Consider the following 19,499-nt stretch of genomic DNA (forward strand, 5'->3'; position numbering starts at 1 on the left):
TTACTATTGAGCCGAGTAACTCCTTACTTACAGTTCTTTACCACGAACTGTTTAATTCGTTGTTGATTTGAAATGTTGTAATATATTACGGACATATGTCTTCAAAGTTATGGCTAATCCCGAGCCAACCAGGCCTACCGCTTGCGTACTTTAACCATGTATTTTTCAACGCAGTAACTTGAAGTAGACGAATATTAGAATTAAGCCTGGTGTCAATCTATCAGCTATAAATAATTCCTAAGACTCTCCTGGCTATGCAGGACAAAATAAAAAATAAATTGTAAAAGAGAAAAAGAGGTATTACGAGCTAGTAAAAAAATAAGGATAAATATGCAGATATTTGCATATAATAGACAAAATTTAGTTGTTTTTTTTTGTCCTTAGGACTTTTATCTGCATATTGTTTACTCTTTACGGTCGAGCGGAGGTCTCGAATAAATATATGTCCTTCCTTTTTTCACTGGCTGGAAATATTCTTGTTTTCTTCTTCCCAATCTTCTTCATTTTATCTATCAGCTTATTAACAAACAAACAGAGGTGCCCAGGGCCACCTAAGGGGGAGGGAGCAAGGAGGCTGAAGCTTGACGAAGATGGTTTAAGTCACCCAGGAGGTGACTCAATTGCACATGAGTTTAACTGCAAAGATAAGTAGCAGTACATTTTTTTTGTTAACCAGATTTTAAGGAGGGCCTAGATGATCAATCATTTTGATCAAAATTTCCCGTCAATCGATTGACGTGAGCTTCAATCAACCCTTCAATCTCTACCGACGATTATGTAACACACTGCTTTTGATCAAAACGACTAAGTTATTCAAACTTTCTATCAATCGCCGTCAACGCTTGACTCAAGGGTCAAACAGGTTCCTAGACGGTCAATCATGCTTGTGTCAATCGATTGATGGAAGCTTCTGATCAAAATGATCAACCGTCTAGGGCCTCCTTTAGTCTTTGCTGATCATTCCCCGCCTTTTAGGGTTTCTTATTTATTAAAGCTGAATGATTTTTTTTCCTTTTTTTCCTAGTGTTTTAGTTTTTCATTTATTTATCTATTTTTTGTGGTTCGGACTTTAATCAAAATATCTGTCATTTTTTCGCTACCACATCTCTCTGGTTTTAGATTAAATAGTGCTGAAATTTATCTTATAGAGGAGCACTCTCATCTATTCTCTCTCGAAGGACTCGTATTACATTAAAAAATAGCCCAAATATTTAAATACTCAATTCACAGAGCACAAAAAAGGCAAACACAATTGTCACAATTCGCTATACAAATAACCTTAATGATAAGAACTATACACTTTCGAAGTTAGGAAATAGTCTAATTAGGCGAGAAAAAAATGCTTACGAACACTAACTAAAAGTAAACACTAGCAAAAAGTAAAATACATTTAAGAGATTGGGAGAAAAAAAATTAAAAACTAAAAACAATATTGAAAAAAAAATCTGTCAAAGAGCAATTGTAAAAATTTACAGTACTGATTAAACTGTAATATCTACTTCTCTTTATATTGAAGCTCAAAAGTTTTAGAAGCGTCTTGATGCCAAGGACTCTTCCCAAACAATGCTCCCAAAGCAATACATTTTGTCAATAAAAATGTTGATTTGGTATTGGTTTTAGTTCCCAGTCAGGCGCTTAAAACTTCCCTCTGCCCGCTCTCCCCGATACAAATTTTCGGTTCGTTGGTTAGCTCTTGGCATATGTGTGACACCTAGATAAACTTCCAATTAAATCAAAGTCTTCTTCTGTCACCGCCAATTAAGAATATTGACGATTTAACCTCCAGCATAAGCCACCCTGGCAATATTGGTGATATATTGGCTCAGAAAGGGTGACAGCAATACCACAATATCATGGAATAAGAAAACATATGTACTTATTTAAATAATTATTTAAAAGAACCATTAAAAGAACCTTATTTAATTATTTAAAGCTGGATTGAGGATTAAAGCTGGATTAAAGCTAGCTCTTGGCATATGTGTGATACCTAGATTAACTTCCAATTAAATCAAAGTCTTCTTCTGTCACCGCCAATTAAGAATATTGACGATTTAACCTCCAGCATAAGCCACCCTGGCAATATTGGTGATATATTGGCTCAGAAAGAGTGAGAGTAATACCACAATATCATGGAATAAGAAAACATAAGTACTTATTTAAATAATTATTTAAAAGAACCATTAAAAGAAAAGTAAAATACATTTAAGAAACTGGCGGAATAAAAAATTAAAAACTAAAAACAATATTGAAAGTCGATCATGCAAGTGAAAAACACCAATAAAATCAAAGAAACTTAACGAAAGACAAATTGAAAGTAGGGAAATGTAGGGAATTGGACGTAAAACAAATCAAAAGATACTAAAAATACATGATTTTGGTTAAACGTCCAAGAAACAACCGCGAAAGGTGAAAAATTCAAAAAAAAATCTGTCAAAGAGCATTTTTGAACCATTTATAGAAATCAGGAGTTTTTGCCTTAGCTTACTTATTCATTCATCCAATTCATATAGATCAATAAGGAATAAAACTTTATATACGTTAGCAAAAGTAAAATTTACTGAGATATCTAAAAAGTAATTAATGATCTGCTGGCTACTGATGCATTAGGGAGGAGAGGCATTCACCTACAATTAAAATCCTCTACCTAATAAAACGTAAAAATAGCCGTCATTACTAGTACATAAGTACCATGGATTTGAGTGAGGCTATCTCTGTTTACACAGTAAACTATATATAGTATCAAATTACAAAGTTCAAACCTTAGTTAATTAGACATAACGATTAAGATGATATGGCTTCCGAAAGGTTTCCATAGGAACTTTCATAATAAAGCATATCCTTTTGGTATGAAAAAAAAAGAAATAATATGAAAATAGATTGGCCTTAGAATTCTCCATTTTCCATAATACAAAGAATACTTTTGACTCAATCATATTTATCATAAACTGAATAATGCTGGAATCTATCAAAAGGGGTTTGATGGATATGATTTTACGTGCATAATCATATAATTAAAAAAACATGACAATCTGGGCGTTTTATGTAAATTCTTTCAAATAAATATAGCATTCCATTTTTGCTAGATCTCATTGCCAACCTGAAATTATATGAGACACAATTTGGTGAACCAGAGACAATCCTTTGTCATTTCTGTGTGTTTATTCACGCTTTTATAATGATTGCAGTATTTTGGAGGTTATTAAGATGTGAGTTTTATTTATTTGTTCTTTTTTGTGTCTTTTTCTTTATATGTTGCAATCAATCTATTTTTTTCCGTTGATACAGGCTCCCGGACGTGGAGTCGAAATATTCGGATTTTTATTAGTTAAAGTTTTTTTTTGCAGTTTTATTTAAATTACACCCATTTTTCTCCCTCTTAAATTCTGTAAAAATTTGTGGCGAAATCTTGTCAAAAGTCTTTTATAGCAAGCCAAAATCTTAATTCTTAAACACATACTTTCCCACCCACAAAAAAAACGTAACGAATATTCATTTTATGAAGCAATAAAAAACAATATCAGTTAAAAACGAACAGAAAGTAATTAATAAAACTTTTTTTTTCCAAAAAACAAGTTTTTAATGACAAGTTGAGAGCCGATTAAATCAAAGACGATTAAAAATAATCGTATAATAATTCAAACTTAAAACGAACAGAAATTACTACTAATAAACCAATGAGACCCAAAACGAACAGAAATTATAATGAATAATCAAACTTAGAACGAACAGAAATCACAACAAACAGGAGTATGGTTATCTCCTCCCCTACCCAAAGCCTTCTAAAAATCGAAAAAAAAAATTACTTTAAAAATCGAAAAAATATTTTTTATGGAAACAAATTTAGTTTTTACGTTTTGGGGATACGCACTTCTACGGTTGCCCTAGCTTCAGAAACTTGAGTCACGATTCTCAACTTCCAGAGGTCGACCTTCAGAGTCCTGAGGTTGCACATCTATTATTCTTTGTTGTAACCAGAGACCTACGAAACGCTTGAACAATCGTTTCTTATCAGAAGTTTATTGTCATTTTCTCAGCAATTTTATAAGAGTACATGATAAATTAAATTGACATGACGTCAAACAAACTTTTCTATAACCACAAAATAGAAACCCAAGAAACCCAATAAAATACTCACATGCTTAATTCCACATAGTAATTCTAAATACCTAAAATCCAATATTCATTTTCCCCAACGTAAAATACCAGAATAAAAGTCATTGCGTCAGTTTTTACAAAAATTTAACGGCTTTTTCTTCTTTTTTTTTCAAGGTATCCTGGAGCACCACCTGGGATTGCCCTAGTCAGTATTTCAACATTTCTCTTTAATATCCAGTATTTTCATCCATACACATGCTGCGCAGAAAAGTGGAGGTTTTCTGGGGTAGCATTACCCAAAAAAATAAATGAGTCTTACTTTTCGGCTCATTCAGAGATAAAGGCGATTTTTTTCTATATGTTTTTCTTCGTTTTCATTTTCTATCACGGGAAAAAAAACTTACTTCATTATGCATATGCATCCAATCTGAAGAAGGTAGATCTCATTCCCTACATGCCAACCGTTACCCTGCCTAGATTTTAGTCTTGAATATCTTGTTTCCATATCTAAAATACTGGTAATAAGAGGGTAGATGAAAGGAGAAATATTCTATCCAAATGTCTGAAGATGCACCTCTAGGAGGGAAATTGGGTAAACCACACTAAAATCTGAATATTTTCAACAACAAAAATTAAGACACTGCAAGGAAAACTTCTTATAGTTAAGGCCAAAAAATACACTTTTTCACGGTGTCAGTTTCCTAACCAAATTGAAATCCCTATGACACCACCCCGCTCCCACCCTACAAGACTCAAGCCCGTTTACATGCAAGATTATAATTTTTTTTTTTTGTATTTTACTCCTACAAGACTCAAGGCTCCCGCCCTACAAGATTCAAGCCCGTTTACATGTAAGATTATAAATATTTTTTTTTGTATTTTACTCCTATAAGACTCAAGGCTCCCACCCTACAAGACTCAAGCCCGTTTACATGTAAGATTATAAATATTTTTTTTTTGTATTTTACTACTTAAGTTATTTTTTAATCGTTTATCTTTAATACAGTTCATTGAAACGAAGTTAAAGCTTACCTTTGAAGAAGACGGGGCATCGATTTAGACCTGCCAAGGCTCATTGTCTTTTCTAGTCCCCTACTTTTCCTGGAAATGCAGCTCACTTCGTCTTTTGCCCACTGAGCAAGCATTGATATTGAATCCAAAGATCGTCTAGTGTCCACAACTTTTCGATCATTCTTACACGGTCGCATTACATCTAACGACTTGCCGTTTTCTAATTCAAGACACATTGGCCCATTCATCCTATCCGAAACTATTCTACTCTCACTAGGACAATTAATGTCGTTATTGACTCGAGGGATTAGTACCGAATCGAGTGACCTTCTGGTATCCAAAGGTTTTTTATCGTCTTTACGTCGTACTTCAACACATTTATCACAGACTCCATTTTCGACTTGAAGGTGTTCAAGAGTTCGACTACGTCGGTCACTTTTCTTACGTCGAGCTCGAACATCACACGGGCCATCGCTTTTCCTCTTCATTTCAACCAGCTCCGACTTACAATCCTCAAGTTTCAAGCTTCCCATGGAAGGAGCAAAATTTGCTCCATTCCGAATTTCGATCATTCCGTTTATATTGGGAGCACTTTTTTTCTTCCATTCACCGCGATACCATTTTTGATCTGCTCGACTGCGCTTCGGATCAAGCTTATCTGAACTCCTGCGTCGCTGTTCAGAATCAGAGGTTTTATTACGTTTAAATCCAAAAGACTTCACCAAGGCCAGTGATATGTTGAAAGGCAGTGAATGCTTCTTTTGCGGGAACGACTGTGGGTTGTGTTCGACCGTTAACTGCAACGGAAAAATTGTTTTATCATAATCCTTTCTAACTAGCTATCACATGACTTAAAATTAGGGAAACAGCACAAACTGAATCTTTTTGAGACTTTGATTTGAAACACACACTTGGATATTCTAGACTTTTAAAATATATGTTTACGAAGAGTCCTGAATATACACACGATAGATTGAGTCTCAAATTTTGAGATCCGAAATATGAGCAATCAGCCTCTAATTATCAAATTGGGGAGGGGGGGTCATCCCAAGAACACCCTTCACCACATATACCAGTTAGATCTCTGCTCTCTTGACACGCTCCTGAAACCCAAGTGGGAAGATATGCTGGCGGTAGCAGGATACTGCAAAGACTGGAGATTCCATGTCTCTGCCCTAAGTGCCTCTCTGGAGAGACAAGAGTATCTAAGGTCTAAAGCAAGGCAATATACATAAAACAAAAATTATGTGTCAAATAGCTCAACAGGGATTTTGCACCAAATATAGCGTCAACATTTGAAACTATGGTTAACAACAAAATATAAAAAGTAAAAGAAACACAAATAAAACTTATCCAGTGCTTTAAATATTTTCTGGGAAATCAAACTTAGCAAAAAAGACAGATGTGGAGAGCTATATATTTATACTGGGATAAAGACTCCATCCTATGGTCCGTTTTCTCCGCGTGTAATTTGCTTTCAAACTTAGTACGTATTTAAACCTGAAGCCAATTCGGTCAACAACTCATTTTTCTCTCTTTTACTGAAATATTTTAGGGGGACACTAGAAAGGAAATCATTAATGGTCTGCAAGTAAACTAATGCCACGATAGATTAGTGGATAACTAGGCAGACAGCAATATGGTAGCAGCATAAAACTACAGTACTGATTAAATTGTATTATCTACTTCTCCTTATATTGAAGCTCAAAAGTTTTAGAAGCGTCTTGATGTCAGGGACTCTTCCCAAACAATGCTCCCAAAGCAATACATTTTGTCAATAAAAATGTTGATTTGGTATTGGATTTAGTTCCCAGAGAGGCGCTTAAAACTTCCCTCTGCCCGCTCTCCCCGATACAAATTTTCGGTTCGTTGGTTAGCTCTTGGCATGTGTGACAGCTAGATTAACTTCCAATTAAATCAAAGTCTTCTTCTGTCACCGCCAATTAAGAATATTGACGATTTAACCTCCAGCATAAGCCACCCTGGCAATATTGGTGATATATTGGCTCAGAAAGGGTGACAGCAATACCACAATATCATGGAATAAGAAAACATATGTACTTATTTAAATAATTATTTAAAAGAACCATTAAAAGAACCTTATTTAATTATTTAAAGCTGGATTGAGGTGTCCAGGTTTCGCAGATCTGACTGGTACCTTCGGAGCATGATGTTTCAGGGTCCGCCTCTGCGGTGTGGCGTTTACCCGATGGTTGCCAGTAGAGCGCTGAATTCGGTAGCCAGAGATTGCCATACGTAGTACGCGGCCAAGGCATCTCCATCGGCGAACTCTTATGACATCTGTCAGAAGATGCTAGCCCGTCTTGTCGCAGATGGAATGGTTGTCATCTGCTGCCAGTGGATGTTGAGAATCATTCTGAGACGTATGTTCACAAAAGCAAGAATTCTCTCCTGTTCCTGGTATAAGTGCCAGATTTCGGCTGCGTAAAGCAAAACTGGTATTATGTTGCTATTAAACAATCGCAATTTAAACCATAAAGAGAAAATTTAGGCCAGCAAAAATTTCCGTAGTCTATTGAATGTTCCATTGGCTGAACCAATTCTTGTGAGTACTTCTTTTGTGCTGGATCCTGTGTCTTCAATTATGGTTACTATGTATTTGAAATGAACAAATTGTTTTAAGTGGTGGTCTCCACAAGCGATGCTCAGGGGTGAGTCTGGGGTGGCCATACATTTCATTTTTCAGTATTTATTTTAGGCTGACCTGGCAGCCTCTCTCCCTCACTTGGCTCAGAATTTCTTGAAGTCGTTGCTTGCAATTCTAGTACGGACATGTCGTCAGCAAAGTCTATATCACTCAGGCCATTCGTTACTGGTTTTGCTTTAATGTAGCAATCTCTGGCAGAAAACATCTCCAGGATTTGGAATCTGCTAGCATTAACTTGGTAAAATTACCTATAAAAATTATTATGGTTTGATGCCAAAAACTTTTCTATCACATAAAAAGAATATGTAAATGCTAAACTTCATCATATTTGCTTCTGAAAAGCTAATTTGACAATTAATTCAGCTATACAAGGAATCTTTGTAGTGAAAGTACAAGCCATATTACATGACAGCTACCCAGTTTATTTACTTTTTTCAGAATTTTAAAATCTAACAGTTTAAGGGGAAATTAAATGCAAATGATAAAAATAGGATTTTCTATTTGATTAAGCTTACGTGATAGATTGGTTAATTTTTTAAAGCAATTTTTTTTTTTTTTACTATTACTAAATTTGCTGTGGGAGAAGCATGATAAGCGTTGGCTTATCTTACTTGTTTGTTCTTTGTTTTCTTGTTTTGCGTTGCAATGTCTTGATTTATTGATCGATATAGTAGAATCCATGACGGTACACAAATCAATCCCATAGATCAGTAACGGAGGGGGGGGGGGGCAAACACGGATGAAAGTAAATTTGGTCCATTATTTTTCATTTTAACAGAACAGTGTCATTCGGACCAATCTCAGGGAAAAATCCACCCGCTATATGCAGACATTTTAACAGGGATACTAAAATTTATCGAGATATCTGTTCAGCTATCATTGTATTCCCCTCATCGTAGCGTTACTTAATCCGCTTATGAGTCAAATCAGTGCACTCGCACTCTTTTTTTTAATTTTGTGGAATGGTTCGGTCAGAGATGTCGATTGACTTCCAGCTTTAAGTTTTCTTAACGGCAAACGGAATAGCAAAATATCCGGCTATCTCTTCCATGTTATTTATAGTTTATAGTTATATAGTCTTTTTTTTAATTTTGTGGAATGGTTCGGTCAGAGATGTCGATTGACTTCCAGCTTTAAGTTTTCTTAACGGCACACGGAATAGCAAAATATCCGGCTATCTCTTCCATGTTATTTATAGTTTATAGTTATATAGTCTTTTTTTTTGATTTTGTGGAATGGTTCGGTCAGAGATGTCGATTGACTTCCAGCTTTAAGTTTTCTTAAGGGCAAACGGAATTGCAAAACATCCGGCTATCTCTTCCATGTTATTTATAGTTTATAGTTATATAGTTTGTATAGTTATAGTTATATAGTATATATAGTTATATAGTTTATAGTTATAGTATATATTTATAGTTTGTGTGACGACAAGAGACGTATAAAGGTATTGGTTTAGTTTCCGTTTGTTGCCCAGATAAAGAACTATAACCTGTGTTTACTTCTTTTCTTTCTTATAGTAAGTTACGTAGCTTCTTTCTTTCTTCTTTTTTTACAAACTTCCTTAGATGAGGACACCCAGAAACGAGCAATGATATTTTGGACATTGACTGATCAATATATTTTATTTAGGAAATCTATTTAATCAACGCCATTTTCAACATTAAAACTACCAGATAATATAGATGTCCCATAGCTAATCTAGATTATCCATGCAGTTAGGACCTGAATAGGTGCCAGTTAATCTTCCCAATGGTGAATAAGCAGCTAAAAATTATGGCTATAAATTAAAGGCTTAAAATACCGAATCTAAGAAAAGCTCATTCCTACACTTTGAAAATATCTTTAATACATATCACGGCTATAAATAGAGTTTCAAATAATTGAACCAAAGATTAATGGCCCCCATCTAAATTTTATTTGCCCCGAAGATTATTCATTGGGTGAAATAAAACTGGGTTCTCCAAAATCTCCCCCAAAAATTAACGTTTGTAAGTACACTAAAGTTCAACATGAAATGCAAACCTTTAAATTCTTCAACGTTAATTTTCGAAAAGATTGCCGAGAACCCAATTTTCTTTTGGGAGAACTCGGGGAAACCCCGAAAAATTTGTGGATTATAAAAGCGCTAATTGCCCCCAGCATTCACCATATTATGCTGGTCTATTGGCTTTAACCGAACTTCCACATTTTCAGCTTGCCATATTCCACTGCACCTTAAAGAAAACGTCGATGCATATTATAACAAAATGTATAAAGTGAATTGTGTAAAAGAGCATATCTAATCTTTTGATCCAAAAATTATTTTATTTGAGAAATTGCCAGGCTGCGAATGCACTGTAACTCCGAATTGGCTATTTGACTATTCAGAAATGTCATACTGCTACTTAAAAAGTAAGGTTACACAGCTCAAGCATAGAGTCTTATTCACAAACTAAAACCAGTTTACATTCTTAACATTTTCGGCAACAATGTAGAAGGTAAGTAGGCTTCGTGCAAGAGATAACTTGTGTTAATAGAAGGGTGGACAACAAGGTAATTGCTTATTGGGAACGGGGGATTTGGCCATAACCTCTCACAATCTTTTCTACCATGTTTTCTACAATATTTTTACATGTTGCCTTAATTTGCCTGTTTTTTTTTTTTATTATTATTTCATAATCACAGGCGCCTCTGTACTGGAGATTCAAAACTGACGCCTAATCTCAACAATCAAGCCAAGACCTAAAATAAATATCGAAAAATACGTAATAATTGAACTAGGTTTTGTTAAATATTGTTTAAATATGGATTACTCAAAGGTTCCGACAGCGCTAACATCTTTGAATTTAGTATCGCTTATGACATAAACAAATTTCTACACAAAAAGTCTTTTTTAGCCATTTAAAAAGGACCTTAAACAGAAGAAGTATTTGATTTGACTAAGAATGTTCTAAAATGAAGTAAAAGGTATTTGTTGGCCAACTTTACCCGGATTTCAAGCAGTATTGCCAAGTAAGTCTCAAACACCTGTTCGGGGATAGTAAAGCCCATTTTGAGAACCTAGATGATTAGAGAATAGCTAACCTGGACAGGTGCATCAGAGCTTTGAATAATATCCTCCACTTCGTCCAACGGTACATTTCGAACTGGTATTCCGTTAATTTCCAATATCTTATCACCAACTTGTAAAGACATCAAGTCCGGATTCTTATCCAACCTGAAAAAGGAAAAAGATAAGAAAATATCAAAACGATTTTCCAAGACAAAAAAAAATGATGATAAATTATGTCTATTGTGTTTAGATCAGTAGAGGAGCCCAAAACTAAAAAAGGGGGAATTCGAAAAACTAAAATAATCAAAAGACAAAATAATAAAGGATAAAAATAATCAAATGTACTTTCTCGTATAAGAAGAAAGAAAAGACGCGTCAATTTGAACATTTACTTTTTGTGAAGAAATACATTCAACAAAAATCTAAACAGAAAAAAAAACTCGAAGTGCATTTTAGGGATATACGCACTCAATACAAAATCATGTGTTGCATGGAAAATATGTAAGATGTTTCAAGCTGCAAGTAATTGTGTTGATGCGCCTGTGTACCTCCAGTTAGGTTTTCTTTTCTTTTTATTTCGTAATACTCCTCTTAACGCAATTTGTATGCGTAGAGGGTTTTAGAGATCATTCCCTTACTATTGTTATTGATTATTACTATTAGCTTTTCTTTTCTTTTTCGTTTTTTTTCTTTTCATTTCTTGATACTCCTCTTATCGCATTTTGCATGCACAGAGGGTTTTAGCAGTTAATTTGTATTATTATTGTTGATTACTATTATTATAAGGTTTTCGTTCATATTTTTTCTTTTTGTTTCTTAATGCTCCTTTTATTGCATTGTGAATGCATAGAGGATTTTAGTAGATCTGTTTTAGTTACTATTATTATTTATTATTATTATTACGTTATTATTGGGTTTTCTTTTCGTTTTTTTTTCTTGATACCGCTCTTGTCACATTTTGTATGCATCAAAGCTTTTAGTAAATTATTTTGTTATTACTATTATTATTTATTTTGTTCCCACCACGGAACACGTTTCGACGTTAAATCCAAGGCTTTAGCAATTGAAAGTCTGAAATCTAGAATATTATGCATCAGTGCACAAAATGCTTATGATTTAAGGCTTCCAGTTGCTAAAGGTTTTAATTTGACATCAAAACTGTATTGTGAGAGTAGTTTTCTCAGAGATTCGTTTTTTACCCCCCCCCCCTTTCCCATCCTCCTTGAGAAATTTCAAAACCTGATGAACCTAAAATCTCGTTTTTTCAATGTTGACCCACCCTCTCAAGGAAAACTAAGATCCCTACCCCAGCCCCCTCCTCCTAAGGGTCGGAGATATGTGTGTCTAAGATTTGATTCCTGCTGACTTATGAAATAAACTGCAAACCATTAATTTTCCTCACCTACATAAGGAGAAAAAGCACTCGACAACTGTTCGGTAGATAAGTGTCAGAAAGGTTCTTTAAAAGAATCCCTACAGGCAGGGGCGTCCCGAGGCTTGTTTTATTCGGGGGGCAATCTCCATAAATTTTACCGAATCGCTACCTGATTTATGCCGAATTTTCTGCATAAATCAAGAATTTTGCAAATTTTCTACCGAAATTTTTGCCTTCAGTGAAAATTTTACCGAATGCCAAAAAAGTTGGGGGGGTCGGCTGCTGCCCCTCCCGGGACGCCTCTGCCTACAGGTCCATCTTATTGTGAAAATATTTTGTTCAAATATACTTTACAGGACAGGATTAATTTTTCAAGTATTTCTGCCAGTTACCAAAGAACATAGTTGCAGCAGTAGCTTGATATCCAGTGAAGAGTGAACTACGGCCCGTAATAGCACAAATTTAAGAAAATTAAGAGATGGTTTAAGAAAACTTAAGATCTCTTAAGAAAACTTAAGAGATGGGTTTTCAAAAGAAACAGTCAAGTGACAAATATTCTCCATTCAAGACTATTTTGGAAATTGCAATTATCATTCAGATTCAACGGAACAGTTATTTAAAATAGTAACTGTACAGAGAATTTGCTACAAATCTATGGTCTAAAATTCATTAATTGAAGTAAACTTTGGGGCAAATTATGAACAGTCTGTTCATCCAATTTGTATAAATTGCTTTGGTCAATAAACACCAAGTATTTCTTCATTGAGAGACAGGCATTGTTTCATATTCTTTAGGCCCGTATTGTCTTTGAGCACGACATTGATTACAAACGATCAAAGGGATTTGATTGCATTTACTTCTTTGTAAAACGTGATTCGTATTGTTTAAACTAATTTTGATGCAGAAATCTTATAATACTCATAAACATTAGACTTAATGGTTTATATCTTGAAACAATAGGACAGACAATCACTTTCCAAGCCTATTTTTTCTGATGTTTCAGGGGATTTAGTTGAGCTAGGTCAATGAAACCTTCAGAGATTTTCAGAAAGTGATATTCAAGCTAATAGCTGAGAAGTTTCATTTACCTTTCTCTTCCACTTTGACTTAAAATTGCCAAAGAAAGTTCTTTTCTGGAAAGCAATTGTAGACACAAAAACTCTCTTAATTCGAAATCCATATGAATTGGGTGCTTAAATTTTATCATGGCAGTGGCACCCACTCAAGGGGGTCTCTTATCCCCTGGATTTTTGGCCCTCCCCCCAAATTAAAAAAAAATGGTTTTGGGGTGTTTTCTTTGAAAATGCCCTTTTTGGTATTTTCACTGGAAAAAAATCGAAACTTCCCCTCCCCATAAAATTTTCGTTAATTAGCGCTACTGTGTCCACGCACCTTCTTTGGATGATTTACAGAAAATTAGCCTCTGCGAAATATTCGGAAATATAAAATTCATACTTACTGAACAACCTTAACCCCTTTGGGTGCAAATGGATCTGGCAGGGCCAGGCACTTGCTTTCCTCTTCTCGGGAAACTTTGATTTTGCGCCGAGGTAAACCGTGGATGGGCGGAAGTTCAACCAGATGGATAGAATGAGGACGAAGACCTAACTTGGGTGTTTTGGCTGGCTCTTCAACATGGTGCTTGTAACAGGGACCACTGGAAAAATATTAACAGTAACAAGTTTTAATCAGGTATATTGACTTACCTAACTTACGACTTCTCTTGATTTAGTCACTGGGTATCCCTCCTGGGCTGCTACCATTTCGAACAACCGTCACAAGCACTAAACGTCATTTCGTCGACAAGGAAATCTGTCGGAACGACTAACCGTCAGAACGTCGACGGTTATAACATCGACACATTATGACGTCTAAAAAAATTTTAGATGTTATGACGTGTCGATGTTATGACTGTCGACGTTCTGACGGTTAGTGGTTCTGATGGATTTTCGTTATTTAAAAAAATTTATAAGTTTATATAATAGTAATAAGTATATAATAGTTTAGAAACAAATAATGGCAATATATTTACACATCAGGGGTGGGGGGGGGGAAACCATAGCATATATTAAATACGTAGCCTAACCTAACCTGGGTACCTTTTCCCCCCTAAACCCAAAAAAACTAAAGTTTTAAAATTTTAGATGTTATGAAAAATTTTTTAGATCTTATGACTGTCGACGTTCTGACGATTAGTGGTTCTGACGGATTTTCGTCATGAACAAAATTTTAGATGTTATGACGTGTCGACGTTATGACTGTCGACGTTATGACGGGTAGTGATTGTGACTGTCGATGAACTGACGTGTCGATGTTGTGACGGTTAGTGATTCTGACGGATTTTTTGTCGATGTCCTGACGTGAGTGCTCCTGACGGTTAGATGTTGTGACGCCTTTCCTCCCTCCTTATGTTGGTGCTACGAAAGTGGCATTCATGTGCCTGCCTAGTTCTACTTCCCTATAGAGACACATGTCTGTCCAGAGGTCAATATCCAGGCTGTGCTCATTCACATGCAAAATTAAGTGCACAGCTACAACAAGTTACAGCTAAGCATCCAGGTCGTGTGTCTAGGATTTCACAGCCTACCAATCAGGAAACTTCTTTTGCCACTATATTTATCATCTATGCTTAAGAATAACGTTTACATTTATGTCTGGCTGAATTTTTATGCCTATTTAAGGGTGAACATACATGCATAGATATGGAAGTCTTGCTGGACCTGTATGTGTACACGGCTTAAGTTCCCTACTGACGATTAAACAGTGCATCTCACTGTTTAAACAGTCATTAAAGTTTTTGCGTCTTCCTTTGCTTATAAGGCAAAAGTTGTATAAGTCTTGTGACAAAACTAGGTATTTTAGGTTTTGCAGTCTGTATTCTTTGCTCTATGTTTATTTTTCTTTTTGTTTCGCCTTACATGACCGTTTGACAGCAATAAAAAAATTGAATTGAATCTTCCAATAATTTTTACCAAGCTTCAAAAACAAAAAAAAATGAATAGTATCTAGTCAAAAAGCCTGTTTAACTGGCTCTTTGGCAAGCTATAAGCCCGCTTCGTCGGCGGCGGAACCCTTACATCAATTGGCAGATTGGGTAAAAAATACTAATAGTTAAGATCAGGGACGTCCCAAGGGGGAGAGGGCGGGGAGGGGCACGTCATCCCTCCAAAATTTTTGGCATTCGGTAACATTTTCGTCGAAGGCGCAAAATTTCGGCCGAAATTTTGCAAAATTGGCCGAAATTTAGCAAAATTCTTGATTTCTGCAGGAAATTCGGCATAAATCAGGTAGCAATTTGGTAAAATTTACGAAGATCGCCCCTCCAATAAAATGAGTCTCTGGACGCCCCTGGTTAAGATTATAAAATCATGCTTGAAAATAAGAATCCTATACTATTCTGTGGCCTGGCGTTAGTCTCTCTTCGTTTTCTGTAAATTAAAACGGTGTTCAATGAAACACTTCCTATTCATTCTTTTTTTTTCAATTTTGAAGCCTAGTAATAGGCTCCTGATTTTGCTAATTGTAAGAAATTCAATAAGACTTGACTAGGAAGAATAAATAATAATTCTACAAATGGAACGTTCTTCCTTGCATATTTACATCTCAATATAAGTTAATTCATGCCAAGCATGTATGCAAGGATTTGTTGAGGAAAAGTAGGTGGTGTGTGTGTAAATTCGTCAAAAGCAGATAAATTGAATGATTATTATGGAAAAATAAAAGAAATCATAACAATACTAATATTTTTGAAGGATATGCCCTTTAGCGTCAATTTGGGAAAATGCGGAGGGTAGGGGGCAAAATCTCTGTCCAAAAATCTGTGGAGACAATTTTTCTTTGGCCAATGGAAATACCAAAAAAAGTATTTTTAGCAACAATGCCAAAAAGCAAATCAAAATCCCCCCCCCCCCCCAAAAGACGAAGAAAGTATTTTCCGAAATCTCGGAGACAGAAAAACTTGAGAGAAGGAAAATGCTCCCCACCCCATTAATATACCTGAGCATACCCCCACTCCATATGCCTGGTTTACATTGACTATAAATGATTGGCTGAAACCTAGCCAAACATACTCCCGACTCATGAAATTTTTGGCGAATATGGTTCAGCTACAAAGAACAGGAAGAAGAGCAAGGACTGGATTAAACACTGGGAAGGGATTGCCATGTTTATTTCTAGGAATATATTTAAAAATTAGGCAATTTTTCAAACACTCTATTTGCTAATTCCTAGTTGTATTCTCACTTCTGGAGCATAAGCTAATCTAACATTATTGTTTAATTCACCTTTTCACCGAAAGTGCCGTTTTTGGTGCAATGTGGCACTTTAGGATAGAGTTGTGAAGATAATTTTTTTTCTTAAACATGCAGATAATTTCGGAGACCACACTGCCTTTCCATGACGATAAAATAAAAGTTCAAAATAGGGTTACTACTGATGGCGGTCATTGTATTTGTGACCGAAATATCTGGTATTTTTGTGAATTTCTATACACTGTCCATTAGAAAGGATTTTATCCCTATTTTGAACTTATATTTTAAAACACGCATATATGAGGAGCAGCTTTTAAATTAGCTACTAAGATCTCTCTACGATCTTGCTGTAGCCTGCTAACCTGGCAGGAAAAAAAGAAGAAAATGAGGAGCAGCTTTTAAATTAGCTACTAAGATCTCTCTACGATCTTGCTGTATCCTTATAACCTTGCATGGAAAAAAGAAGAAAATGAGGATCAGCTTCTAAATTAGCTACTAAGATCTCTCTACGATCTTGCTGTAGCCTGCTAACCTGGCAGGGAAAAAAGAAGAAAATGAGGAGCAGCTGTTATATTAGCTACTAAGATCTCTCTACGATCTTGCTGTAGCCTGCTAACCTGGCAGAAAAAAAAGAAGAAAATGAGGAGCAGCTTTTAAATTAGCTACTAAGATCTCTCTACGATCTTGCTGTAGCCTGCTAACCTGGCAGGAAAAAAAGAAGAAAATGAGGAGCAGCTTTTAAATTAGCTACTAAGATCTCTCTACGATCTTGCAGTAGTCTGCTAACCTGGCAGGAAAAAAAGAATAAAATGATGACCTGCTTCTAAATTAGATACTAAGATCTTTCTACGATCTTGAAGTATTCTGCGACCATTGCAGTGAAAATTTAATAAAATGAGGACCAGCTTCTAAATTAGCTACTAAGATCACTCTACGATATTGCAGTAGCCTGCTTACCTGGCAGGAAAAAAAAAGAAGAAAATGAGGAGCAGCTTCTAAATTAACTACTAAGATCTCTCTACGATCTTGCTGTAGCCTGCTAACCTGGCAGGAAAAAAAAAGAAGAAAATGAGGAGCAGCTTTTAAATTAACTACTAAGATCTCTCTACGATGTTGCTGTAGACTGCTAACCTGGCAGAAAAAAAAAGAATAAAATGAGGAGCAGATTTAAAATTATCTACTAAGATCTCTCTACGATCTTGCTGTAGCCTGTTAACCTGGCAGGAAAAAAGAAGAAACAGAGGAGCAGCTTCTAAATTAGCTACTATGATCTATCTACGATCTTGCTGTAGCCTGCTAACCTGGCAGGAAAAAAAGAAGAAAATGAGGAGCAGCTTTTAAATTAGCTACTAAGATCTCTCTACGATCTTGCTGTAGCCTGTTAACCTGGCAGTAAAAAAGAAGAAAATGAGGAGCAGCTTTTAAATTAGCTACTAAGATCTCTCTACGATCTTGCTGTAGCCTGCTAACCCTGGCAGAAAAAAAAGAAGAAAATAAATCTTTTGTTTATCTTGGTGTTTTTGTTTCTGACGGAATATAGGTAAGAACTATAGAAGAGCTCATTCTATTTATGTTTGAATAACAACAGAGCCAGAATAGAATATCTAGCAGTGTGAGTTCGATTTTGTAACATTTCATGACCTAAAAAGCTGTAATAAAAATTATTTTATTACAGCTTTTCCACATGCAAGAATAATCTAGAAACAAGTGTAAAGTGCTAAGATAATGAAAACAATAAAGACAGTAAAAATCAGTGGCATGAATATGGGGGGGTGGGGAATTGCCCCTTGTATTTTGTCCCGCCCTCCATTTGAAAAATACCTTTTTTAAGGGCACTGTTAATAAAAAAACATTTTTATTGAAAAAAAAAGAAAAAAAGCACAAATTTTGCCCCCCCCCCACATTTTGAAAATAAATTTTGCCTCCACCGGCCTAGGTTTTCGCGCGGCATATTGGATGGATCTGTGCTTGGAATTCTTCCATAAAACTGAAATTGTTCGGATATTATGTCTTAGCATCTCAAAATAATCAAACAAGAAGAGGAATAAGAAAAGAAAATGAAGTCTGCTTGCAATGGATGTGCAGTGCCTAAACACAGGATGTTGAATATAGCTTAGATTAATTTCAGTTTTTGTGTATGCTTTTTTTTTTCATGACAATCACAAGCCCTGATGGGCCAAATTCGCATGTTTGAGTTTGAGTCACTGTCCAAAATAAATTACAACTAAACTCGCTCATTAAATTTGTCGAAAAAAAATCGTATGTTCTAAAACGTTAAAATATGATAGAAAAACAGATAAATATATGACACGGAAATATTGAGAAGGGTTATCAAACTTTTTTAGAAAGATGCACGCAGAAAATCAGTGAAACAACTTTCCATAGAAAAATATACGTTTTTTAATTTATTAATATAGGGAGGGATGGCTGCGTTTTTACGAGTAGGACAAAATTTTCGGGAGGGGGAGGGGGTTCAAACCCGGTAAACCCCCCCCCCTGGATGCGACCTTGGGTTAACCTCTTAAACTTATGCTGGACATTTCTGAGATAATTGCCAATGACCGTTGGCTAGGCTGTTCCCATAGGGAGGATTAGCAGGGCAATGTACGTTCCATCACGCTCCTATCCTCCAGATATACATTACTGTGTTGATCTTGCTTTTGAGGAAAGTTTAGCAAACGATCTTTAGCAACTATCCCAGAAGTATGAACATATCAGATGCGACCTTTAGACTTGACAGTGACGATTTAACAGTCAAACTTGTACGATAAAAGGAGAAGATTTGACAAATATTACGCAACCATTTTTTGTTTATTAAAAATAATTATTGACACTGTTTGCTGTCAGTAAACACCCCTGACAGGTATCTTTCTTCGCTTTGCTGCTATTCGGGCATGATATCAGCATGTCAGTTAAAAATAGTTAAACAATTTGTAGAACGTGGAGGAATGCCAAAGTACCGCTAATTCTACAACTCGGGTAACTTCTTTTTTTGATGATGTGAATTTTAAAGAAATCAAATAAAAGTAAAGAGTAATCTTAAAAATTAAAATACAAAAACATTATAAA

At 35.5% G+C, this 19,499-nt stretch overlaps 1 protein-coding gene across 1 annotated transcript in view; it reads right to left on the reverse strand.

Moving 5' to 3' along the window:
- The window catches only part of LOC148954505 (LIM domain kinase 1-like), a 180,627-nt gene that overhangs the window by 56,041 nt on the left and 105,087 nt on the right, over nucleotides 1-19,499 (reverse strand). Inside the window, exons 6-8 of the mRNA XM_089086304.1 lie at nucleotides 13,640-13,837; nucleotides 10,838-10,970; nucleotides 5,128-5,903 (exon numbers count right to left, since the gene is read on the reverse strand). Of these exons, the coding sequence (XP_088942430.1) occupies nucleotides 5,128-5,903; nucleotides 10,838-10,970; nucleotides 13,640-13,837 (1,107 nt within the window). The remainder of the gene's footprint in view (nucleotides 1-5,127; nucleotides 5,904-10,837; nucleotides 10,971-13,639; nucleotides 13,838-19,499) is intronic.

Source organism: Artemia sp. Qi Xiang Cuo, chromosome 3 (assembly GCF_049724085.1).
Source record: "Artemia sp. Qi Xiang Cuo chromosome 3, ASM4972408v1, whole genome shotgun sequence".
In the NCBI taxonomy this organism is placed as follows: Eukaryota; Metazoa; Arthropoda; class Branchiopoda; order Anostraca; family Artemiidae; genus Artemia; species Artemia sp. Qi Xiang Cuo.